General features: G+C 33.6%; 1 protein-coding gene across 1 annotated transcript in view; it reads left to right on the top strand.

The window, feature by feature from the left end:
• The window catches only part of CCDC102B (coiled-coil domain containing 102B), a 234,522-nt gene that overhangs the window by 28,619 nt on the left and 178,661 nt on the right, over window positions 1-27,242 (top strand). The window contains 3 exon segments of the mRNA XM_082415917.1: window positions 14,353-14,974; window positions 16,531-16,751; window positions 25,135-25,243. Coding sequence (XP_082272043.1) covers window positions 14,353-14,974; window positions 16,531-16,751; window positions 25,135-25,243 — 952 coding nt within the window.

Raw genomic sequence — 27,242 nt, 5'->3', positions numbered from 1 at the left:
AGACAGTACAAAAAAAGAAAACTGTAGTCTGATATCTTGCATGAACTTATGTAAAAATCTTCAACAACATCATACCATGACAAATTCAAAAATGTTACAAATAATTATACACAATGACCTAAAGGAATTTATTCCAGATATACAAGACTTCCAACATTTGAAAATCAATCAGTGTAATTTCCTATACCAACAGGCTAAAGAATAAACATCATATAATTATATCAACTGATACAGAAAAGCATTTGATACAATTCGACATTCATTTATGATAAAAAAGTCTCAGCAATCTAAGAATGGAGAGGAATGCCTTGATTTGAAAAAAAGCACCTGGAAAAAAACTTTGCAACTATCATCACACTTAATGCTGAAAGATTGAATGCTTTTCCCCTAAGATTGGGAACATGGAAAGAATGTCTGCTCATTTATTTAACATAGCACTGGAAGTTCTAGCCACTGCAACAATGCAAGAAAAAGAAATAAATGGCATTTAGATCAAAAAGGAAGTTATAAAACTGTTCCCATTTACAGATGGCATGACTGTCTATATAGAAAAATGCCAAGAAATTTGCAAAAACCAAAGCAAAACTGTTAGAATTAGTGAGTTCAGCAAGTCTGCAGTATACAAGAGCACCACACCAAAAATCAATTGCATTTCTATATACTAATATAAATCCATGAAAAAATAAACTAAAAACACAATATCATTTATAATCACTCCAAAGAAAATGCAACCTAAAACATGTATAGGCCCTGTATATTGATAACTGCAAAATTCTGCCGAAAGAATCCAAAGATCTAAACAAATGGAGAGGCATGCTGTGTCCATAGGTTTGAAGACTCAGTGTAATAAAGATTTTACTTCTCCCCAAACTGATGTATTGGTTTAGTGCAATTTTCATCAAAACGCAGTAAGTTTTTTTTGTACACATAGATGAAATTGTTTTAAAGTTTATAAAGAAATGCACAAGCTCTAGAATAGTTAAAGCAGTCTTGACACAAAAGAATAAAGTGGGAGGAATCACTCCACCAGATATTGTCTCACTACATAGTACAATAATCAAGATAGTGTTGTACTTGTAGATGGGGAGCAATAGTCACATAGATTAATGGAACAGAATAGACAACCCAGAAATGGACCCAAACAAATATGCTCATGTGATTTTTGACAAAGATGCAAAAGAAATTCAATGAAGGAAGGATAACCTGACAACAAATGGTGTTGGAACAATTGGACCTCTACAGGCGAAAACTGATACTTGTCCTGAACCTCACATGTGATACAAACATTAACTCAAAATGGACTTAACTGTAAAACATTCCACTTTGCACGTTCATAAAAATATATAGGAGAAAATCTTTGGGATCTAGAGCTAGGTGAAGAATTCTTAGATTGGACACCAAAAGCACAATCCACCAAAGAATTGATAAATTAGACACCATCTAAATTAACTGTTGCTCTGTGAAAGGCCATGTTTAGGGAATGAAAAGAGAAAATACATATTGGGAGAAAATATTTGCAAACCATGTATCTGACAAAAGACTGTATCTCTGAAAACCTAATAGTAAAAACCAAAAATACAATTAGAAATGGCTAAGACACATGAAAGGACATTTCACCAAAAATGATATACATTATAGTATGTAAACACATAAAAATACATTTTTAGCTATCAGGGAAATGCAAATTAAAACCACACTGAGATATGCCTATCAGAATGGCTAAAATGAAAAAAATAGTGACAACGCTTATGCTGGAGAGGACAAAAATGTAAAATGGTATAGTCACTCTGGAAAACAGTTTGGCAGTTTCTTATAACACTAAACATGCAATTACTTTATTTCCCAACAGTTGAACTCATGGACATTTATACTAGAGAAATGAAAATTTCTGTTCATGCAAAACCATGTATATCAATGTTTATAGCTGTTTTATTTCTAATAGCCAAAAACTGAAAACAGATCAGATGTCTTTCAATAGGTTAGCAGGTTAAACAAACTGTGGCACATACCTACCATGGGATACTCCTCAGCAATGAAAACAAAAACCCCAAGGCAGAATACGTATACTTGCAGCAACTTGGATGATTTCCAGAGTACTATGCAGAGTGAATGCGTGAAACAGCCAATCTGTAAAGATTGCATGATGCATTATTAAACTTCCATAATATTTTTGCGATGCGAAAATTTTAGAAATGAGAAAATTTAGAAATGGAGGTAATTTAGTGGTTTCCAAGGATTAGTGACAGGGTGAGGGAACATGAAGACTGTGGGTTCTGTCTTGACTGGAGTGGTGGATACACAAAGCCATACATATGATAAAATCGTACAGAAAAAATACACGGACAAACCAAATGGACACAAGTTAAACTGAGAAAATCGGAATAAGTTCAGTGAACTGTATTGATCTCAATATCCTGGCTGGGACATCGTACATAGTTTTGGAAGATGTCATCACTGGGAGAAACTGGCTAACAAGTACATGGATTTCTCGGTATTATTCCTACAACTGCATGTGAATTTACAGTTATCTCAATAACAATTCAATTATAAACAAAGTATGTACCTTTCTTATTTTGCATTTTCTCTTGATCTCTTAGTTTTTCTGGCTCCAGAATGTAAAAACAAATAATAAATAAAAACCTCTCAACTAATATATATATTCATTAATATTTATTACAAGGTTATATAATAAGGATTGCCATTTTAATTGTAGAGTACAGATATTTCAAAATAGTAGGAGAGAAGGTTCAGTTTACTCAATATTAGAGTAGAAATCTCTTCTGTCTTTGGAGTAGTTGAATTCCCTAACTTTTCAAATGTTTTGTGTTATGGAAACCTCAAATATTTTTTTTTAAATTCTTTACCCTTAAGGTTTAGACTCGAGTAGTTTAAAGGAAATTCTATCCATATGTTTATAATTTAATATGTTAGGCTGCTTTTTTTCTTTTCTTTTTTATATTTGATGTCTGAGAACTCTCTTGAACTACTTCTTTCAGGGATCTTTTGGCAAGATTAGACTAAGTCACAAACCAAAAATTTCAGTTTGGATTTCAACATACAACAATAATGTGTAGATTCTGTACAATGCCAAGAAGTTTTCTCATTTTGAATCTAAATGCCATAAATACAGAGTTGAAGATTAATCAGTGGCATTGAAGGGCATTGAAAATAATTCTGGTTAATGTTAACTCAGAGTCAATAAATTATTTTATTCTTAAGGTGTACTTGATTTTGGAAATTTGGTAGTTTTCTTAGCAATTCTTAAAAATATTTTTTTTATCTTACCACTTACTATCTAACAGAAATGAATGTTCAGTGAACTATTTCAACTGCACATCTGCCTCTACTTGACCAAACCTATCAAATAATTTTTAAAAGTCTAGTCTTTTAAAATAGGCCCTGCTCTTTTCTATCATAGCATAAACCATGCTTAGTAAGCATGTATGATTTGGATGTAAAAATATAATCTTAGTGTATGTTAGTGATTATTAATTCATGGTCTACAATGAAATAAACATTTACTGAGAATGTGATAGTCTATGCAGATGATTTATATTTTTTGAATCCGAAAAAGACTTTATAAGTATGTTACATGAACCTTGGAAACAATAATGAAACAGAAATTTATATCCAAAATACATTGAAAGTAACTATAATTTTCCCTTAAGTCTTTGCTGCTGTATAATTGTAGCAAAAACAGGAGAGTATTCCATGAAGGAATTATTTTCTCCAAGTACTGTTGACATTCCTAAATACACACAAAAGTGTAGTTCAATCTGCTAAATAATACTATTAAAATCATATACAACCCAGTTAAAATATGTGTATTTTCTATTTGTATAGATATGTATATGTACATTGTGTATATACACACGTACACATGTATATACATACACACTCATGTATGTGGTATACATTTTTTGAGGTGGCTTGGGAAAGCACCTTCAGGGTACTGAGACCTAAATTCCTTAATTTTCTTCTTTTGAACAGGCAATTTAATGCTACGTTGATGCGGTAAAGCTGGGCTCCAAAAGAAAATCTTGTTCTGAGACTAAGGTTGTGAGAACAGGGCATGAAGTGTTCATGCCACAACCTTCTTCTTCACCCAGTCTTCCTAGCATTTAGATCTTTCTGTTATAAGAAACACAAGAAGGTGGTATTGGCTGATAAATTCTGTAGACTTCTGGATGCTTTGATGGGTTGAAACTAAATTTTTCCCCCAAGCCCTCGCTTTCCTTAAATTAAGAAGCAATGAGACAACACACTTTGCTGTGGTGTTTGGGTCAGGATGCTGATATTTATCCTGAATATTTGTGAAAGAAACAACTCGGTATAGTGGCAATAGCGCTAAACTTTGAGATGAAAGATCTAAATTAAGTCCTGTCTCTGCTACTTATCAGGTTTCTTGACATTGGTCCAGGCACCCATACCTACCAAACAGAACTTCCATAAGCATCATGTAAAATGTACATTAAAAGTGTTTTAAAAATTGTTTTATTATACACATTTTACTATACATCTGGAGGTTGAAGCTTGAAATTCTATTGTTAGCATTTTACCCTCTTAGTTGGAACCTTCATTGCCTTTTAAATTTTAAATACTCAGAGCAGAACATATTGAAATCCAAGGATTGAGTGAAGAGCATTCCACTCACAGGTCCCAAGGCAGGAATGAGCATGGCCTCTTCAAAGAATAGGAAGAAAGTCAGCTTGACCGGAGCAAGAAGGGAAGGTAGAGAAGGGCTGGCATGGTAGGAATTGAGGTCTGGAGGGAGGCTGGTGCTAGATCATTTGAAACTGAGACTGTGGTTAAAAGTTTTCATTTTATTCTAATTGTTATAGGGAGGCATTGGTAAGTTTTAATTAGAGTTATATATTTTTATTTAAATTTTTTACAGGATTCTTTGGCTGATGCATACCAAATAGATAGAGAGAAGTGTTAATAGACATTTCAGTAGCAGTAATGTTGAGACAGGTGGTGATTGTTTCCACAAGACAGAGACAGTGAAGGTGGACAGAAGTACATGGATCTAGGAAGTAATTTGAAGAAATGAGACGATAGAACTTGCTGACTAAATGTGGGTCAGAGAGAAACTAGGTTTTTGACTTGAGCTGTTGGATGGATGGTGTTGCCATTTACTGTGATGTTAACAACGGGAAAAAACAAATTTGCAGAGGGCTTAGGATCAAGATTTCAATTTGGTCAATGTTGAGGTAGAGATTCCTATTAGACACCCAAGTGGAGATATAGAGAAAATACTACATTAATCTAGAACTCAGGAGAAATTGAGGGACTGGAGATATGAATTTGGCAGTCAATGGCAAAGACATTCTCATTAGTGTCATCAAGCTTTGGACTCTCTAATATTTAGGGAGGAACAGTAGGGAGAAACAAAGGAGACCAAGAAGGAGGAGGTGATGGAATAATCAGAAGGGTGTGGTGATAAGGAAAACAAAAGACACATGTGCTTAAAAAGCAAGGAATTTTCAACGGTTTTGAATATTACTGATGTCAAGTTAGGCAAGGGAAAAAGATGAATATCTGATTTGGCAATATTGAGGTCATTTGTGACCTTGACAAGTGGAATTTCTGTGGAATGGAGTGTGCAGATTTCCAGTTGAAATGGGTTGATGAGAAAATGGGATGTGAGGGAATGAAAGCAGAGGAAACAACACATTAGTTACATTGTCTCTTTTGTCGTGGGTGCCGGGAAATGGGACATTTACTTGGTGAGGAAGGTGGTAATGATGCAATTGGTGTGCTAAAGAGAATGATCCAGTATCGAGGGAAAATTCATGTGACATTCTTGAAACAACTTATTACAAAACTATTAATATCCCCATTTGATAGATGAGGAAGCTTTATCACAAAGGTTAATTAAGTTGCTAAGGTCACAAGGTGGTAAATGACAAAGCAAGAATTTGAACTCATATCTTTGTGGTTTCAAAGTTCAATCTCTTTTCACTATGTCACCTGTTGTTGGCTGACTAATGCCCCCCATCCCAGGTGCCCACATCCTAACCCCTAATCTCCAGAGAACCTGCAATAAGTTACCTTATGCAGTATGGTAAAAGAGACTTTGCAGGTGTGATTAACTTAAGCATTTTGAGATGGGGAGATTATTGTGGATTATCCCAGCAGGGCCAATATAATCACAAGGGTCCTTATAAAAGGAGAGAGGATCAGTGTTAGTAATAGATGTGATGATGGGAACAAAGGATTGGGGTGATGTGAGGAAGGGGCCACGAGCCAAGGGATGCAGTTGCCTTTAGAAGCTGAAAAGTGTCAGAATATGAATTCTCCTTTCAGATCCTCTAGAAGAAACCAGCCCTACCAACACCTTGATTTTAGTCCAGAGAGATTTATTTGGGGTTTCTGAACTTCAGAAATGTAACATAAGTCTGTGTTGTTTTAAGCCATTAAGTTTGTGGTAATTTGCTACAGGGGAAATAGTAAACTAATATACCACCTTTACTGTGTTGATTATTTGCAGAATTGTCTACTGCCCCTGAGCTCAACTTAAATGTGTTTTATCATGGCACTGTCTAATGATTATACTGAATAAATAAATACTACTGTATTTAAAATGTTGATTTATTTGAACATCAAGGCAAAGATGACAGTCTTACACAACTTCTTGTTGGGGGGTAGTAATTTTGAAACTTCTGAAGATTACTGTGGCAAATATTTTGGGTATGGGGTCCTCATTAGCTCTTACAAAGAGTAGCTGCAAACCCAAGGGCTGCCAAGTTACCTCTTGAACTCTGGGGAGGTGTGGATTCCTTAAATCTGGTCTTTCTCTTGTCCGGAATAAAACATGTCTTGCCCCATCTTTTCTGTATGCTCTCTATAGCATATGATGAACCAATAGTCTTGTGATTTTGGGTAGCTGGGCTTTGTAAAGACTTTTTCTTTGATCTGATCATTCAAAAGGGTGAATTTTTATCTCTGCCACCAATTTTAAGCTCTTTACACTGATAATTAAATTCCAGATCATGCATAAGAAGTAAAGCTTCACAAACAATATCATACATGCCTTTATGTGAATATTGCTTTGCTTTAGTAAGAAGTAGCGTGAATGAAACAAAGTATTTGGAAATATTATTCATAGGTATAGCTCACAAATATCTAAATACATTAGAACATTTCTGCTTCTGATATCAGTTTTTTTCTCTTAGCTTTTTGATGTGGAATACATTTCAGTCAATTTGTATTATTAATGTAAAGAATGTACTGTCGGGAAAATTGAACAGACTTCAAGAATAAATATTTTTATTAAAATCTTTTATAACTGCATTTCAAAAGTAAATATGACAGTCATTTGGGTTGTATTCTCCAAACTTCATTATTAAGCCTGTGAAAACTTGCCAGTCAGCTGACATAGAATAGTTTGGCAGCTACACATACAGTCCATCAAATGGGTGTGAGAAAACATTACTGAAACATACTGACATGAAAAGAACTTTCTCTTGTTCAGGACAAAGTGTAACCAGATCCATGAAGAATTTCTGACTTAGCTGCACACATTCTTTAAGAGCACGTGTGAATGGGGTGTATGGCTTAGGAATTTTGCTTAGGAAATGCATAGAAAAATTGGGATGGTTTGTGGTTTTGTTCACTGTAACCCTAAAATGGACATAAATATTGGAAAATGTTGATGAATTCAATATTAATGAAAATTTGTAATGTTAACAAATGAATACCTTATCAATAAAGAACAAACAGAAAAAAGAATGGAAAGCATATGTCCTCTCAGCACCACGTGGTTTGTCATGAAACTGTGATAGGAGTTATTTCATAGGGTCATTTGTCTCACATTATGACTTAATAATTATAATTTTGAGTTGTTGGCTATGTGCTCTTCTGGATTTTAATTTTCTAACTAATATTTATGGGCACAGTTTTATTGTCCTCTACATTATTTAATCTCTGTGAAATTACACAAAATTGTGTAAACACAGCAACGTAAATTCCAGCTTCAGGGTCACCTGCCCAGCTTTGGAAAGTGGTAGGATCTTTGACATGACAAGGTTTTTGCTGTTCTTTCTAATAAAATGTGCACCCTGACTGTTAGCCACCTGGAAATTGTAGCAAGATTATTCTTACATGAAAATAAGATTCGACTGGGCTTTATAGTTCTACCACAGCTAATACTAATTTCAACTTTTGTCTTAAGGTCTCAATGGATATTTTGGCTTATTTATTTGGCACGATTAAGTTGGATTAGATTGCATGAGAAAATTGGGATAGTTTGTGGTTTTCTTCACTGAAACCTTGAAATTAACATAAATATTAAAAAATGCTAAGGAATTCAACAAGTGTCAGGCTCCCATACAAATAGGTAGTAAGTAGCACAGATTTTATATGTACTGTTAGAAGAAATATACTTAAGCTGTAAACGCAAATCTTAGATGAAATATCTTTCTGTCTTAAGATTTGTTCACTGGTGAGACATTTCAGGAATATTTTAAAACAGAACTTTCTTGAACCTGATTGACACCCCAAGTACCACACAAGAATAGTTAAATTATGTTATATCCTCCAAGAAATTTTAAATTATCTGAACCTAAGTTTGTGCTTGGCAGGCAAAGCACTATAAAAGCTTCAAGGTGATCAGCCTGCCAAAAAACAGAAATTTTATTTTTCCAAGACTCATTACAAATGATACATTGGTACTTTATAACATGGATTGTGGATTTTGGATCTTTCTTTATTCCTTCATTCATATTCTTGAAGAAGTAAGACTGATCACTTTTACCTATGACCTAAAAATGTAGCAATTCATTTCTTAGCCTCTAAAAGCATAGAAAACATTGCTATTTTCTGGAAATGTAGCGATAACATCAAGATGCTATGTGGAGAGATTATTCTGAAATAGTTTATTTTATAAGAAATGAGGTTAATTTTTTATTATTGAGCATTATCTAAGGAACATTATTTTTCTCAAATAATTTTTCCTGGAAACCTAGACTAAAGAAAAGACATCACATTAATTTAAAACAGTGATACATGGCTTCAATAATTCTAGGTAATAGTAAGAAGTTAAAAAGATAGGAAACAATGAAGAGTCAGCTAAAAAAAGGCAGGGCTTATCACATGAATTCCAGTTCTTTAAAATAAAGATAATTTCTATCTGATCAGATAATGCAATTTAAATTCAATAATGACTCTTGGAAAACATAAATATATATGTTTTATTGACAAAACGTTTGTATTTGTGCTTATTTTATACTATACTACTTTTAGAAAATAAAGTATCTAAGTTTTAAATAAATGGCAACTTGCACAAATTTTATATTATTTAGTTGCCTTTTTTGTGCAAGTATTTCCTGCCTCTACATGATTCCAGAATCTCACATTCACATCAGCAAATGTAGACTGTAACTGTCTGTATAATTTGCCACCATGTATGGATTTTTTAAATATAATATTTTAAAAATACTGTGGGCAAAACTTGACCTATATCAATGTGATGTCATATGGCCATTCATTGTAATTATTTCACTTAACTCACTATCACAGCTGCAGTCTTCACGTTTAATATTTAGTGTTCTCTTGCAAAACATTCCTAAAATATATTGTATTTTTCTGCGTTGACCCATACAAAATGCATACATTTTTATACTAATCACTTGTGCATGTTTGACAGGTCACATTTTAAAATACAATATGATGTTTTACTTTCCTGAATATTAAAAACTGATCCTTCTTTTTCTCTTTCTATCACAGTGTGTGGTGTCATATCTATTGTAACTATTCCTTAGCATTATGTTTTATGTCTGTATTGATCTATTTTCTCCTTGCTATGGCTTTTATTAACATTATTGCATATGCATTAGAGGTCCTGTGTGTCTTAGAAAAAAAATCTAAGAAGGGTTTCATATAAAATTCATTTCCTATAGGTTAATGGAAAGCAATACATATAAATAATAAAACAAAAATCCCTTTGGGCCCTATTTTGTTCTGCCCTGATATTGAAACTTATGCCAAAAATGCTTTTATTTCTGGTCCACCTCATTCTTCTGATAACACTTAAGACATCACTTCAGAGAGACTTCTCTCAGTATGTAGGTATGTGTTAAATCACAACACACTGCTTATTTCTTTCAAAGACAGTGAAAATATGTGTTAGCTTGATTTATTGCTATTGGCAGTTAGCAAGGTCCCAGGATGGCAGAAGCCATGTCTATTTTGTTCACTATCACAGAGGAGGCCAGAGGGAGGGCCTCAGATGTAGGGCCTCCAGGGGACGGAGGAGAGTCAAGCATAGGTCCCAGGAGCTGCTTCCTGAAGGATGGGAAGCCAGGAGGAACTGGGTGTGTGGAGAGAGGGGAGAGTGCACCTGCATAGCAATCAGATTGCACAAAGGAGATCACTGAGGTGAGGTTTGTACAAGATACAGACACACCAGGGTGGCGAAAGCATGGAGGAATGGACAAGCCTAGACCTTGCAGGTCCTTTAAGCAATGAGGAGGAGATTGAATTGACTCAAAACGCAATGTCAGGATCAGTTGACTATTTGTAGTTTGATTTAATGGGAGATATCTGAACGTAAAAATATCCAGAATGAGACTCTGTCAGATGTATTTATGAAATAATCTAAAAGGTGATCTCACTATAGTGCAAATAGATATTTTGAAGCTGGAGATTTTTGATATGGAGGGGCATTGGCCCTGGGTTCAAATTTCCTCAATTCCCAAACTGGATTGACCCCTTCTTTTTCCTTTATCCTTTCCTTTATTTAAAAAATTTTTTTCTTAATAAAGTATAGTTGATTTATAATATTGAGTTAGTTTCAGATATACAGAAAAGTATTCAGTTATATACATATATATATTTTTTCAGATTATTTTCCATTGTAAGTTATCATAAGATATTTTATACAGTAAGTCTTTGTTGTTTATCTATTTTCTGCATAGTAGTGTGTATCTGTTAATCCCATGCTCCTAATTTATCCCTCTCCCACCTCCCTTTCCCCTTTGGTAACCATAAATTTGTTTTCTGTGGGTTGACTCCTTCTTAGTGTCTGACTTGGGCTGGCTACATTAGAACTCTAAGCCCTAGTTTCTTCATATCTGGGATGGAGATAATAATAGTACTGAATAATATTAATATGATATAAAAATTGAGATTGTACCCTTATTACATGAAATTCAGAGCTTTCTTTTTATAAATCACATTTATCTGTTGCTATCCCTATTTTTTAAGCACAGCATTTCTCTTTCAAAAGAGAGGAAAGAAACTGAAAAAAATTAAGTAGTACAATAGTCCAAGGTGACATACATAGTGACTTGTATAGCACTGAGAAGAATTGTCACCTTGCCTAAGAGACAGTCTGGGCTAGCCAATCTGTAGGCATTTTCCCACTTAATGGTCACAAGAACTCAGTGAGGTACATGATGATTCTGTTTTCCTTTACAAATAAGGATATGAGTCAAAGGCAATTTATGTGGTTTGTCTACTTTCAGCTACCTAGAAAGTGGCAGAGTCAGAACTTGGACCAATAGACTCTGGAGCCCAATGTCTCACACATTAAGCTCCTCTTTGGCAAGAAATAATACATTTAGTAATATAGTCTATACATTGTAGACCCATCAAATTTTATTAATATGGCTATATACTACATTCAAAAATACTTGCAGTAATCGTGGTAGCCTGGTTGTATGAACTTTTTAAAAACAGCTTTATTGAGGTGTAATTGGTTTAAAATACTGCATGTATTTAATATATACAATTTGATGAGCTTGGACATATGTGTGCACCATGAAACCATCACCATGCTCAGGATAATAAACATGTCCATCACCTCCAAGAGTTTCCCTGTGCTCCCCACTCCTTTTTTTTGTGGTAAAAACAATCCAAAAATTAATATAAGAAACCAGAGTCAATAGCATTAAAATATTTTCCCATATATCAAAGGCTTTGTGCTACAACCACTGAAAAATACTTTCATCATCATCTGAAACAAAACGTGAAGATTAGGTACATATGTATAGAGAAAATTAATGCTTTAATAAATACACATGAGGATTAAATATCCCCATTTACACTTGCTTGAGAAACACTTTAGGACAGGAAATACTATTGAAATTCAAGGACTAAATAATTAAACCCAACTCAATTTTGTTTAGTCAGATGTGAAAAAATACATAGTTAATTGGTAGGCAAGATCTCAATGTACCAGAGTCTAATTATAGAGTCTTCAAAACACTAGTGAAATAAAAGTTAGACATTTTAAAAGACATTACAATTTTAGGATACTGATTTATTTTGAAAAATGGCAAGGTTAAATTTAAGTTTAATACGCTGAAATAAATATTCTGTCTTCATTTTGGAATTTCTACCAAAAGAAATATATCATTAAATAGTGAAATATATATATATATATATAAATATAAAAATATATACAGATACAGATATATACATATAATACTTGGTATGCTTCTAATTAAGAGTTCCTCTTGTTCTTTTTTTTTTAATATTGGTCTTGGTTTACTAATGGTCCAAGAAATTTGGTCAGTTATATTATCATTGCCCTCTGAGTTACAGTAAATGAAAGGAACAGTTGCTCCAAGTCAGCACTAATTCAAATATGATTGGACATATACTAATGCTAACAAAAATAATTACAACCACAAATCTATATTATTATAATAAGTATTATAATAAGGAGTGAATTGGTTTGACATCTCTACAGAACACTTATTAAAATGTGTTTTTTTCTACAACTGCAAGTGATATGCATTTAATATTATATACTCTTGTTTTCAGTGAATAGAAGTGTATTTTGTAACTTAATTGGTATAATGAAACCCCTTCAGTTAATTAAATAGATGGTTCATAAAAAGACAGTTTATGATCTGTAACTATATAAGAGGAAATAAAAAAAGGGAGTAGTTAATGTCATGAATACAAAATGTTATCTAAGCTTATTTACACCAGAAAATCTTCTTTGATAATAAAAATGGGTAATCTTATACAACAATAGGACTTTATTAATTTTAGATTAACCTTCATGATTTGAGCATTTATTTTAAAGAAAATGTTCCACTTGCTAAATCCTCAACGTGGTTATGTTGTTATATTGAATAAAGTAATGGGTGTACATACTGATAAGAAAGGTTTGCATTTACCAATTAATTTGTCTTTGCTATTTATATGGAAAGCTGTTTTTATTTCCTTTTTAAAGCTTTGAAATGACTGAGACTTTGCTCAGTGTTGTCTGTGAAGCCTCTTAATTTCTAGGAAACAGCTCACTACTTCTTTGGCAGTTCTCCCTAGAGTACCTTGTCCATACCCTAGGAAGCTAACATTGATTTGACACATAATACAATGCTAAAAAAATTTGATTAAATAAATGTATTTTTATAGGCATATTATGTATTTTAAATTTTATGTGCTTGTCTCATCTGCTGGACTATAAAATCTTTAAGGACAAAGACCATGTCTTATTCATATTGTATTTTTTGAACTTATCATAATATTAACCATAGTAGGAAATTAATTCATGTATCAGTTAGATGTCATTTTGACTCCAAGTAACAGAAAACTCAACAATCATAGCTTAAATAAATATAGCTAATCATTCTCACATAGCAAGGAGACCAGAGGTATGGATTCTTTGTTTCATGCTGCAACTCCATTGTTACATCAAGCTCTTTTCATCCATCTGTTCCACCAGTTTTAACATTACAGGGTGGCTGTTACACTTACCTTCTTCCAGAATCATGTCTTTGTTCAAGCAGGAAGAAAGCAGAGGAAAAAGGGTTTCTCATTTTGATGTTTTCACATTTTTCTAGATGGGAAACTTTTCTAGCAGACTTCCCCTCACATCTCATCAGCCAGAACCAGGTCATATGCTGCTTTAAGACCAGTGAATGGTAAATTAAATGGGGGTTGTCATGGAAGATTTAGACCACTCAAGATTTAGCCCCTGGGATTGGAATAGGGGCTTATCCTTCCAGAGATCAACAGCTTCTGCCTTCCACCTGAACAAATTGTGCTTTAGTTAGCAGGGGAAAAGGGGACCATTGAGCAGTTAATGGACAATGTGTGTTACAATAAATATTACGTGAAAAGAATTGGATTTGTTAAGATCACGTCCTGTGCTATCCCCAGTTGCATCTTTACATATTTATTTGTATTCGTTTGGCAAAATTAAGTGTGAGCGATTTCTGTTTCTTTGAGGATAATTACAAATGCATAAATTCCTCTCTATTTTTACAGTGGGAAGAAAAATATGCAATGTTGAGAAGATGCATTGTTTTTATCACTTTCTGTTTTAAATGTCGGTCTTGCTCTTATAATTGCAGAGGAAATTCAAATGCAATTATGTTCTCTGTCTTTTCTTAGGCCTGAAAAGATAAATATGAATTTAGATTCCATTCATCGGTTAATTGAAGAAACACAAATCTTCCAGATGCAGCAGTCATCAGTTAAACCGCCGTGTGACCTGGGGGCACCTGCCTCATCCCCCAGGGACACCTGTAGCTCCTGTTTGCCCCTTCATGTGCTGCAATCTCATGCCGCTCACAACTCCCATGCTCATTCCTGCAGCATCAACGACTGGGGCATTTGTGAAGAACTTCGCCTGCGGGAACTGGAGGAGGTCAAGGCCAGAGCCGCTCAGATGGAGAAGACCATGCGATGGTGGTCAGACTGCACGGCCAACTGGAGAGAAAAGTGGAGTAAAGTTCGAGCTGAAAGGAACAGCGCCAGGGAGGAAGGAAGACAGCTCAGAATAAAATTAGAGATGACCATGAAGGAATTGAGCGCCTTGAAAAAGAAGCAAAGTTTGTCACATCAAAAAGAGGCCTTGGAAGCTAGAGTCACCCAGGACCGGAAGCTTCCTAGTTTCATAGAAGTGTCCTATGCACAGAGAGACCCCTTTCAAATTGGTTCCAAAACGTGTGAGTCCATCAGAGAGTGCTTGGGAAAGAGAGAATATCCTACCAAGGAGAACATAAATAGAAAGGTCAGAAAAAAATCCAGAGGAATCTAGAGGTTATGTGCATATTTGAATGCTGTATATAGTAATGGGGAGGGAAGAGAAAATAGCAAAACCAGTGGTGACTGTATTTGTTTGTTTAGGCTGCCAGAACTAAGTACCTCAGACTGAGTGGCTTTAGCGACAGAAATTTATTTTCTCACCGTTCTAGAGGCTAGAAGTCTGAGATCCAGGTGTCAGCAGGGCTCGTTTCTGCTGAGGCCTTCCTCCTTGGCTTATAGATGGCGGTCTTCTCCCTGTGTTTTCACATCACCTTTTCTCTGTGTGTGTCTGTGTCCAAATTTCCTCTTCTTTTTTTTTTTTAATTTATTTTATTGAGGTATAGTTGATTTACAATGTTGTGTTAATTTCTACTGTACAGCAAAATGATTCAGTTATACATATAAATATATTGTTTTTCATATTATTTTCTATTACAGGATATTGAATATAGTTCCCTGTGCTGTACAGTAGGACTTTGTTGTTTATCCATCCTATATATATGAGTTTGCATCTCCTCTTCTTATAAGGATACCATCACTAGGCCCACCCTGATGACCCTCATTTTAACTTAATTACCTTTTAAAGACCCTGTCTCCAAATACAGTCACATTCTGAGGTACTGGGGGTTGGGGGGTGCAGACTTCAACATATGGGTTTTAGGGGAGACACGATTCAGTCCGTATTACTGATATTACTAGTATTTTTAGCCAAAGAAGAACCCCAGCATTTTTTATGTTAAAAGAAGATATTTAGAGAGATTTCTCTCCATTTACCCTAATAAGCCACTATTAATAAATTATCCATACAGTAGTTTAAAACATTTCCCAAGGTTTGGGACTCTGGCCTCACAATTAATTCCTGTAAAATGGGTACCATAGGGAAATACCTTTAGGGAATACTTCACACTACCCACTTCTGGAATTTCTTGGTATATTTGGAATCTTGAAATTTCTGAGAATTCTGCACATAACAGAAATTTGTAAACTTTAATCTAGCAGTTCATACACTTATCTATTGATGAACCACCCCCCATATATTTTTTTTAATCTGGTAAATATTATTAACAACTCATGGAACATACTTTGGGAAACTTTAGGAATTCATGTTATCTCTTTAAATAGTTTGTATTATTTACGCTTTATATTATTACCCCTTTCTATTTAATTCCATCTCTAAAAACATAAAATCAATTAATATCTTGTTTTTCTATAATTCCATCTAAAATGTTAAGCTTTTCATGATGTATGGAGTTTATGTTAGATATAACGTATTCCACTGTAAATGGAAAATTTTAAAAGACTGCAGGGAAACTTATTTTATTAGAATATGGTAGAACATTGAAAGGAAAAAAAAGCCTAAAAATATATAAGTTAAAGTTTGTCCATATAACACTATTAGAGAATGATAAATAAATGAAAATATGAATTTGATGCTGAATCATAACATTTTATTTCCTGTCAAAAATGTTTTCTTCATGATTTTTCTACATTGGATTTTAAAATTCAACAATAATAATTGTTTTGTATTTTTTTCTCTTTCAGGAAGAAGGTTTGATTATTGACCCATTAAAATTAAATGAAGAGGTGAAACTCAATCTAGATTGTTCTGATTTATTCAAGAATGGTGGTTCTGAAAACTGTACAGTGAGACCTGGATTAAGACTGCAGGCAATAAATCTGCCTCTGGAGAATGGAGTTCCTGAAATTTCAGCTTTGCAGGTGCATTTGGATGAGTTCCAAAAAATCTTATGGAAAGAAAGAGAGTAAGTACTAATCATTGTCTTCCTTAACCAAATATGTTTTTCAAACTTCTTAAAATTGTTAAGTCTCTTAAACTAGCCATCTGCTAATATATTTTACCTATGATTAGTCATTAAGTACTAATATTTTAAAAATGAGTTTGAATTTTATATTCATTTTTTGAATTTTGAAAAGTAAATTATAACAGGTTCGTTTTTATCATAACCTTGTTCTCATCTTCTCTGGTAGATTCACCTTTATTATATTTGAATTATTAATGTTTATGATTAAAATAACCTGTGTATTATCTAACTTTTACAGCATTCATAGATTTCAGTGAGTCAATAAAAATGAATAGATATGTTAATATTCATAAGGGAAAACTCACAATTTGGTGAGGTACTGATTGCAGAAAAAGATGCTTTATTCATTGACCATTTATAGTATAGAGGAAGGAGCACTAGACTTGATTAAATCACCTGGACATTCATCTTGGTTCTGACATACTCTAGCTATATGCTATTGGGTTAGTCAAGGGTGTGCTATTGTCAACTTTGTAAAAATATGGATAGTGATACCTGTGTTCCAACGATCTATTGTTTTATAACAACTTCGCAAATGATGATTATTATGGAGACAACAATCACCATGTATTCTGTTCATGAATCTTGAGCATGGATTTATATGGACAGCTTACCTCTTGCTACATGTGACCTCAGCTGGGATGGCTCAAAGGCCGAGGGTGGCTTTAGGCGCGGGGGGCGGTGTAGAATTATCTGAAGTCTCACTTACTCACATATCTGGCAGCTGACCTTTTTTCTCATCTGGGATCTCAGTTGGAACATCTGTATATAGCCTATCTGTGTGGCCACTTGGCTAACTCACAGCATAATGGCTTGGTTGAAAGTGAACATCTGACAAGCACAGAGATAAATAAATGGTATTTTAATGACCTGGCTTTAAAAGTCACATAGCATCACTTCTGCCCTCTTCACTGGATTCTTATGAGAATCAAACACAATGTCTGGGAAAGTGGCCACTAACATGAATTACTCAATATGGGTTTTTTTGTTGTTGTTCCCTCATGATCACTCTAGAAACTAATAAGTGGAATATTTGATGTACTTTAAAATGTGTTCCCCAAATCTGAAAATAATTATTTTTCCATCTCTTTAGTTATGACTCTTAATGGGCAGAATAAAAAAAAAAACTGGGAGTGATGTGTATTATCACTAAGTATGAATATAATTATATATTATATAATGGTTTTAATTTCCCTGGTTTACGTGGATTGAAACAGTGATAAGTATGCACACAAACCTCTCACCAGTACTATAAGCTCTTTATCTGCCAATCCTTTTCTGTCAGCCACAAGTCCCTCTGAAATTTATTCCTACCACTAATTCCCTTTTTCAGATTCTTTGCCTATACCTCACCCCATGCACAGATTGTGATAATACAAGTATCTGTGTAGAGAATAAATATTTATTATTCTACCATCAAGTGTAAATTCATAATAGAGGCAATCAACATTAGTAGAAAAGAGAATAAAATTGAATGCCTGCACCCATATTAACAATTAATTTACTCTGGAACTACAGGTCTCAGTCAAGTTCTAACCTCTGGGCTTCATTTCTTGAAGGATTTAACTTTTTAGTGGTTATAGACTTCTCTCCAACCCACTCACAATGCTACTTCACCTACATAACATAATAGGAGCAATGTGAAAATGCTGTTTCCTGCGTGTAAACTCCCAAAGGTACCAGTTTTAATGATACACATGTGTGTCTTTACACTCTCACTTGTACACATGTACATGTACATATATATCTGACTTCCTTGGAATAAATGAACAATCCCCATAGTAATAAGTAAATCCCCCAGTTCTCAGCAAATTCAGCATATAAACAAAAGACAGGCTGAAGAATAAGGGGGAAACGGGGCCTTTGATTCCATTTTGCTTTCTCACTCTCCTCTTTAAGAAGCAGTCCCATGGGTATGATATGTCCATGAATTAACACTAGCCTGCAATCCACGTGAGGCCATGGCAAAGCCTTTTTTTCTATCACAAGAGAATGTTTCCCAAGGATACAGTATATACTTTTACTATAAATCTGTCTAATCTTTTAAATTCTTCCTCCTGGAATCTCAGTGAGTGGGTGGCTGGAGTTGAGAAGATGTGAATGTAATTTTTTCTATGTTCCCAGCTAGTGGGAAACTTCTCTTGACTAGAGCACAGGAATCAACCTAGAGAACTCAGGGAATCATTTCCACCATTGACTGACTAGAACCCCCTCATCTAAAACACTAAAGTTTATCTATTATTTGTATTATTCGTACTGTTCAGTTTGATGAATAATTACCCAGTATCTGGAAGCTGCTCATGTACTGAGAATTTGTATATTTCTGATCTCTTAAATAAAACGACTTCCCAGGTAGAAAATTTGAGATGAGGGCGGGAAAACTGATCCTCGTACAGAGCTATGTGTACCTAAACATTTAGGAAGAGGAACTCTGGCAATATTACGTCTTAAGTGAGAGAGATGATGAGGTAAAATATGTTGATGTGCTGTTTTAGCCTTTAGAATTAGTTCTAAAGTTAAACTGCAGATGGCACCTGCATCCCTTACAAAATGTTAGCTTTCTGTCAATTAATCTGAGCTTTAATCTCCCTTTCCATTTTATTTTCTTAATTTGTTTTCTATGTAAGAAGAGCAGTATGCTTCAATTATTTTTCTTTGCTTCATTAAATGTTATGTTTTTTTCTCAATAAAATGAGATTTTAAATCTTGGTGAGATAGTACAGCAAACTGAAAATGCTCCAATGATTAGCATGAGAAAGAAATCTATATATATGGTTGTGAATATTCCTCAATTAAGACAATGAAAAAATTGCATGCAAGTCTGATTAATATTATTTAATGTAATATTGTTAAAGAATAGAAAGTCAGATCTACTTTACTTATTTATTCACTGTTACTAATGGGATATACAGTAACTGACAAATAAAATTTGTATATATTTAAGGTATACAACATGATGTTTTGATGCATATACATACTTGGAAATGATTACCATAACCAAGCTAATTAATACAGTCATCACTTCACATAGTTATTATTTTTGTGTGTGGTAAGAACACTTATGATCTACTCTCTTAGCAAATTTCAAGTATACAGTACCATGTTGTTCACTATCGTCACGACGCTGTACATTCATCTTTTTTTTTTTTTTCTTGCTATTGAGTTGTATGAGTTCCTTTTATATATTTTGGATATTAACCCCAGTGTGGTGTGCAAATAATTCCTCCATTCCATAGGTTACCTTTTCATTTTGTTAACTGTTTCTTTTGCTGTGCAGAAGCTTTTTAGTTTGGTATAGTCCCACTTATTTATTTTTGCTTTTTTGGTACCTGTGCTTTTGATGTAGAATCAAAATAATCTTTGTCAATATTAATATTTAGGAGCTTTCCCCTTATGTTTTCTTCCAGGTGTTTTACATTTCAGGTCTTAAATTAAGGTCTTGAATCCATTTCAAGTTAATTTTTGTGTATTTTTGCAATTTCTTTTTTACTCTAAAGTATGTTTGTGTTTGGGCAGTCCTGTACCTAATGAGAGAGTCTATCTCTCTGTGTAGACTATAAAAGCACTAGTAATTCTCTACCTCAGTCTCCTTTGCAATTAGGGTGCAGATGGTTGACATAGGAACAGCTATTCAAATATAGCCACCTAGTTGTTTTAGCATAAATTAATCCTCCAAGAAGATGACAGCCCCAGCATCCATCCTGGTGAGGGGAGAAGGCAGTGGCAGTAGCTACATCTTGTTTTCAGAAGCAGCAGCAGCCTCAAGTCTCTGGTGACATCATCCCATGACTCGAGTTGAGGGGATGTTGAGGTCATGCTGTGATGTCTGTACCTAAATGGTGGCCCCAAGAAAGTGCTGATGGGAAGATTTCTATGGCTTTATCTTTGGTATTTCTGACTGCAGGTTCCCAATCTGCTTCACTGGCTCTCCCAGAGATTCTTTGTGCTATTAATGTCTCTTTCTATTTAAATTAGCTATTTTGAGTATATTTGTTTGTTGGACACATAATTGATATCAGGAGAGCGTACAGGCAACAGGCAGTGGGGTCTTCATTGGGCCGGTTCTGTGACATGAGATGGGCCTTGTTCCTGGCTGCATAGCCTTGTCTAAGCCTTGGTCTCTGGTCCTCCTGGGTGTCTCTGAGCTTAACAGTATTCTTTAAAGTCATCTCTTTTCTAATTAAATTAACTACATATGGCTTTGGCTATTCGCTGAAAATGCTGAAAGGTGATGAAAATGAAAGATATTGAAAGATGTTACTGCTGAAATATGTAGTTATAAATAGTGAAATCATGAAATGATAAATAGGTTGCTTATTAAAAGTATACTTGTAAAAAAATTTATTATTCATCATTTAATACTAACTCTAAATTTTAGACTAATGAAAAAATGGATATCTAGATGTTATTACAAATTAATTATTTTTGTCTGGCAAAAAATTTGACACTAATAGACCTCTAAGAAAATACTGACTAGATATTTTACAGTGAAATTTCACACAGTTCAAAAATGATTAATATTTATTACCAGATAGTAATGTTTAGGAATTTTTATCTCTGAAAAAATTTTGATTAATCTTCCTGTCTAGATGTTTAAAATGTATGCCCATTTATTATGGGATCATTATGGGATGATTAACAAAGTATCAAAAGATTGCATAGAAATATAATCATATCTTTTTATAAAAATCATTTTGGTTCATATACTACTTTTTAGATCCTGCAAATATTATACATTTTAACAATCTGATTTTTAAAAGTTTGTATCATCATATTAAAATACTATATTTTTTCTGAGCTTTGTCTTAGTAATTTTTTTTAAAGAATCTGTGCATAAAATATGCAATATCCTTTAGAGTAAATTAGTTTTTTTTTTTGCCTTCTTGTAGTTCAAACAATATGGTGATAGTTTAAATTTCAATTATAAATGTAAGTACAATTAATCAATTTTGAAAATCTCTCTAAAATGTAGAATAAATTGATTAGGCCAGAAAATTAAGGATTTAAAGAGTGCCCTCTGCTGCATAAATTTAAGTGTGCACAGTCCTTATGTCCTAATGCTTGAAACAAATAGTCACTGTTTTTTTTTATAAAGCTATGCTGAAATATACCCAAGCATCACATTGCTATTAAATAAATTTTTATGAATTGCCTGTTCTCTCACTTCTCTAAATTGTACCATTTTATAGAATGAAATACATAATTTTCTTCCACTAAACTAATAAATATCAGTTATTTTATTTAAGGTGTATACTTAAAGAGAGAAATAATGCTATATTTTAAATGTGACTAATCTGCCTTAAATAAAGAATACAAATGGTTAACTATTCATTTTAATATGCTTTTCAAAATTATTTTCATTTCATGAACTGGCCTTGAATACTTAGTCTAGATGTAATCTACATATAATTATATCTTTAGACTATATCTATATTTACATGTAACTAAAAGTTTAATATAATTTGCAGTGTTCTGTTTGAACTTCTTATAAAACCCCTGAGGGCATAGTTGCCACAGTAATTCTGATGACAATTTCGAGGATCAACATTTATTCTACAGTAATTATAAATCATTTTTATGTTAATATGAGCTTTTTTGCTAACATTATCATTTGATTTATTAGAGTGTAATGTTAAAAGCTGACACTGATTTCTCAACATGTATAATTTTGAATTTGTAAATTCAAAAATGTAGACTTTTCTCAAATTTTCAAGTATAATTTTTATATTAATCTGTTTATAAATAATTCTCAAAATTAATTTTGAGAAAATTTTCTCAATGTTTGCTTCATTACACAAATGTATTTGATCAATATCCTTTAATAAAATTATTTTATTAATTTAAGATATTCCTTTCACTGGTGAAAACATTGTCATGTTCTACTCGTGTAATTCTAATAAATTAAAATTATAAATATGGTGATTCTTAAGTATTTCAATGAAGTCACAAACAATACAATTTTATTATATTTTTCAACTTAAATTTACAGGTTAAAGTCAATACTCAATTTCTTTTAAATATTCAAACACACCTTATCATCCAAAACTTTAAAACCTGAATGCCAAATACATAAAATATTTTAATATACAATGTCTTTTATGTATTTTTTCTATATTTAACACAAAATGTTACTATTTGGCAATTTGTTCCCAATTTCTATATTTAATCCTATTCTTAAAATCTCAAACACAGTCACTAAGAGCAAAAATCGTATCATGGTAAGCAACTGGGGTGTCATCAGCTGGCTAAATTTACTTATCTATCAGAATTTTTGGCTGCGGTTGTTAATCTGGACCTGTGGACATCCGTAGGAGTGTTCTGAAGAACCTATTGAGTCTTTTTCTTTGTTCATTGTAATATATGTACTGTGTTAATAAGGGATTCCAAATTATAGTCCTATAAATAGTGCTGGTGTCTTTTGCAACTTAAGTCTTTTGAGGTGAGGTTAAGCTGTAACAAATTCTTTTACTATCCTCTTTCAATTTTATGGCTTGATTCATGCAAATATTATTATGTAACTCTTTAATGGGCTGCTTATCCATTGATTGGATTAAACTAATATATTTATGGCCTAATTCTATTTTGAATTATTTTCATACTATTGCTACCTAGAAGATTCCTAATTCTTATAAATATGGAAATGGCATTCAATTTTTATTCTGGATGCATCTTCTAGCTCTGTGAATATGTCCTAAGATCTTTCTAGCAGCATTATCACTGAAATAGATCCGTGTGTGTATTAGCTAATTATAAATGCAGTAAGACTGTAACTAATAACTACAGAATCTTAGAGGCATGTAACAATCAGAATTTATTTGGTTGGAGTCTGTGAGCCACTGGAGGTTGGTTATCTGGACAGGGCTCTGCAGGGAAAACTCAGCTGTGATTCATGGCTCTTATCTTCCCCTGGGAGCAGTGGGCCTGCACAGGTATGTATTTCTCATAGTAATGGCCAAAATATAAGTGAGTAAACCCAGTTACACAAACACTTTTTAAGTCTTTGGCCACATCATGCCCAATAGCAACCCATTGGTAATGTCAGGCACATTTTCTATTTCCAAGGCACAGCAAGTGACAATTTCATCTTGTGTTTCAGCACTAAATAACATGTATCACTATTTTTCTAGCTTCTTATGTTTTCTTTCCAGCCCCTGTCCACCATCTGACCCCTAAATTAGGTCTACATATTTTTCATTTTTGTTGTTGCAGCATCTCCTTTTAAGTATCATTTCCTGTATCAGCTATCTTTTGCTGCATAAAATAATAATAATAATTCAGTAGCTTAAGACAACAAAGTATTTTGCCTGCGTGGATGCAAGGTCAGCTGACCTCCACTGGACCAGCTGGGCTTGGCTCCTTGGTAAGGTTGAGCTCAGATCTGCTTCATATGTTTATTTGGGGACAGCGGTTCCCGGGGGAAACTCTTTTCACAGTGATGGCTGAGGGATAAAAGAAGCCTAACCACACAAATTCTTTTCAAATTTCTGTAATCTGTCACATCGGATAATATCCCATTGTCAAAGCCTAGAATCCAGGGATGGGGAAAGCAACTCTGTCCATGGAAGAAGAGGAAAGAGAATAAGTATTTTTAACAATAATCTACCACATAGATAAGGACTGACCATTTGCAAAGGTCGATATATGCTAATTACCACCAGAAATAAACAATTATTTTCAGGACTCACTCTAATAGATGTGTGGGCATGGGAAAAAAAATCAATGATGAGATATTAAAGGATTAAATATTTTCATCCAAGTTCTGTCACTTATTCTACAAATAGAGAAATTAATTTCAATTATTTTAAATAATTTAAATAAAAATCCCAGTGAAACTGCTTTATTAAAACAGAGTTGCAGATATTTAAAAAGTATTTTTATATCTCCAATAAATGACTGATTTCTTAAATGGTTATGTGGGCTCCTTGGTATTCTCTGTCATATCAAAGAATTCTTCATTCATATACAGTCACGATATGAAGTTGGATAAAAACCATGTTAAAATTAGAAACATATATATATCCTCCCGTGTAAGGAAACAATATGAATAAGAAGCATTGAAAGAAATGAATGAATAATGCAGGAGACAGCAGGCAGAAAGTCAATTATTTTAATGCTGGCAAAGCCAAATTAAATGTGTTTAAACTACTGTAAACCAACTTTTACTCAATATTTTTAATTTTTAATAAGCTGATAAAAGTTTTCTGTCATGACAATGATCATATACAAATATAAAAAATTAGGAAAATAGAAAATCTAAAATTGAATGCATTCCTAAAATTGTTTTAAAATTGTAAGTCTATTTTGCTTTTAATTCTCTATTTAGAATGCGCTTATCTTTGGAAAAAGAAATAGAACGGCTGGAGTCAGCTTTGTCTGTGTGGAAATGGAAGTATGAAGAACTGAAAGAATCAAAGACAAAAAGTCTGAAAGAGGTAGGGAGACGTATGATGTAAAGGAAGCAACTGACTGTTTTCTCTGTTCCAATGTGTAACCTGGTGGGCAGAAGACTGAGTAGACAAGAGGAAAGGAGGTTAAAAGATTGAATTCCCTCTATAAAAGGAATATTTGAACTCACATATTAATAGTGGACTCAGTCAAACTCAAGCCATAAGAAACCTTGTTCTAAATAACACATATTTTTAATGATCAACCACATGACACAATTAACTATCCATTCCAGGCACATGTGAGGGGACGGACAGCCTAAGATGCCATCATATCATAACATCTATAATAAACAACTTTATCTTACTCTTTTATAAAGCATTCTGAAAATATTAATTTATCTTAAGTATATTTAAGTTCTTTTCACATTGGCATTATAGTTACTCAGAATCAGACATTAGCCTTTATACATTTCCTTTGCATTTTCATCAGTAAAATGCTGTCATGAACACTTTCCATGATTTATTAATATTCATTATTTAAATAATATTAATTGTGTGTATTTTGTGTACTAAAGCACTATGCTAGGTAAGTATGTGGGATAGAATAATGAGCAAACCAAATTAAAGAAAAATACTGAGCAAAAATAATGACAAGCTAAATGGTCTCCAATGAGTTAGCATTTAGTTCATCTGTGTGCTATATACATACATATATATATATACACACATACAAACTGTACATGTGTTGACAGCTGTCGAAAGAAGCTGCATATCGAAATCAGTTATGTAATCATGCCTTAATCTAAAGCACTCCTCCATCAGTTGTTTAAAAAGTGGGAAGCAGTATTCCTCTTTGTTTATGAAATTCCATACGAATGTTGTTTCAGCTTTGTTTCCAGCAAGTGATAAAGTGTAGAGTCATTGACTCAAGTTTGCTGAAATCCCATGAGGGAGTATTCAAGAACCTTAGTTGCCAGCACTTGCCTTATTTATGGGTCACATGCAGGCATCCTGATGTCCATAGAGCATAGTAATCATCATGCAGAGGTTCAGAACTAGTCGACTATGTCAACCCTGTGGACCACTGAGATTTGAAAAGAGGGAGGGACTTCCCTGGCAGTCCAGTGGTTAAGACTCTATGCTTCCATTGCAGGAGACACGGGTTGGATCCCTGGTTGAAGAACTAACATTCTGCATGCCGCGTGGCACAGCCAAAAAAATAAATAAATAAAATAAAAATAAAAGAATGTTTTCAAAAAAAAGGGGGGGTGGAACTTCCCTGGCAGTCCAGTGGTTAAGACTCCACGCTTACACTGCAGGGACATGGGTTTGATCCCTGGTCGGGGAACTAAGATCCTGCATGGCCCACAGCACAGGACAAAAAAAAAAGAAGCTGTTCCTCAGCTTTAGGAAACTGTTGAGTATTGCTCAAAGGGAGCTGCTTCCCCTCTCCTTTCACCTTATGTTCTCTCCATCCCGTAGCTAGAATTGAAAGATTGCCTCTATAATGAAAACATACAAGAAACAAAGTCAGTAAATGAAAAGAGGGAGAGAGTTTCCTAATACCCTTAAACAAATATCTCCTGCCTAAAAATCATTTATTAACAAAAGATAATTTCAGTGAGAACCACAGAAGGTTAGTTTGGGAACATTTCTCAATGAGGGGTAATTTAAACAAAGTTAACAAGCTAGATAAAGTTTATTTCTGTTTTATAGATTCATGTTATATTGTCAGAGTGTTTTTGTTTCCAGCTTAAACTGTGGGCATGTATGTAGTGTATGCGTGTACACACACATGCATTTGTGATGGATTCATCATATTTATATTCACAGGTACCTAACTGAACGTGGTCTCTGGCTGTGAGCACTGACAGTAAATTAATGTTCTACAGGAACAATATCTCATAACACAAAAACTGTGTTATGCTTAGAGTATAGGTGTGTTTGTCTTATAATGAGTTTTAAATTTGATTGAGAAAACTAATGTTTAAGATAGAACTGGTCTTCAATTTAATTAAAATCATGCATTTACAATCTCTTGCCA

Source organism: Balaenoptera physalus, assembly GCF_965194825.1.
Source record: "Balaenoptera physalus genome assembly, chromosome: 12".
In the NCBI taxonomy this organism is placed as follows: Eukaryota; Metazoa; Chordata; class Mammalia; order Artiodactyla; family Balaenopteridae; genus Balaenoptera; species Balaenoptera physalus.
This window is presented reverse-complemented; position numbering and strand designations above follow the sequence as displayed.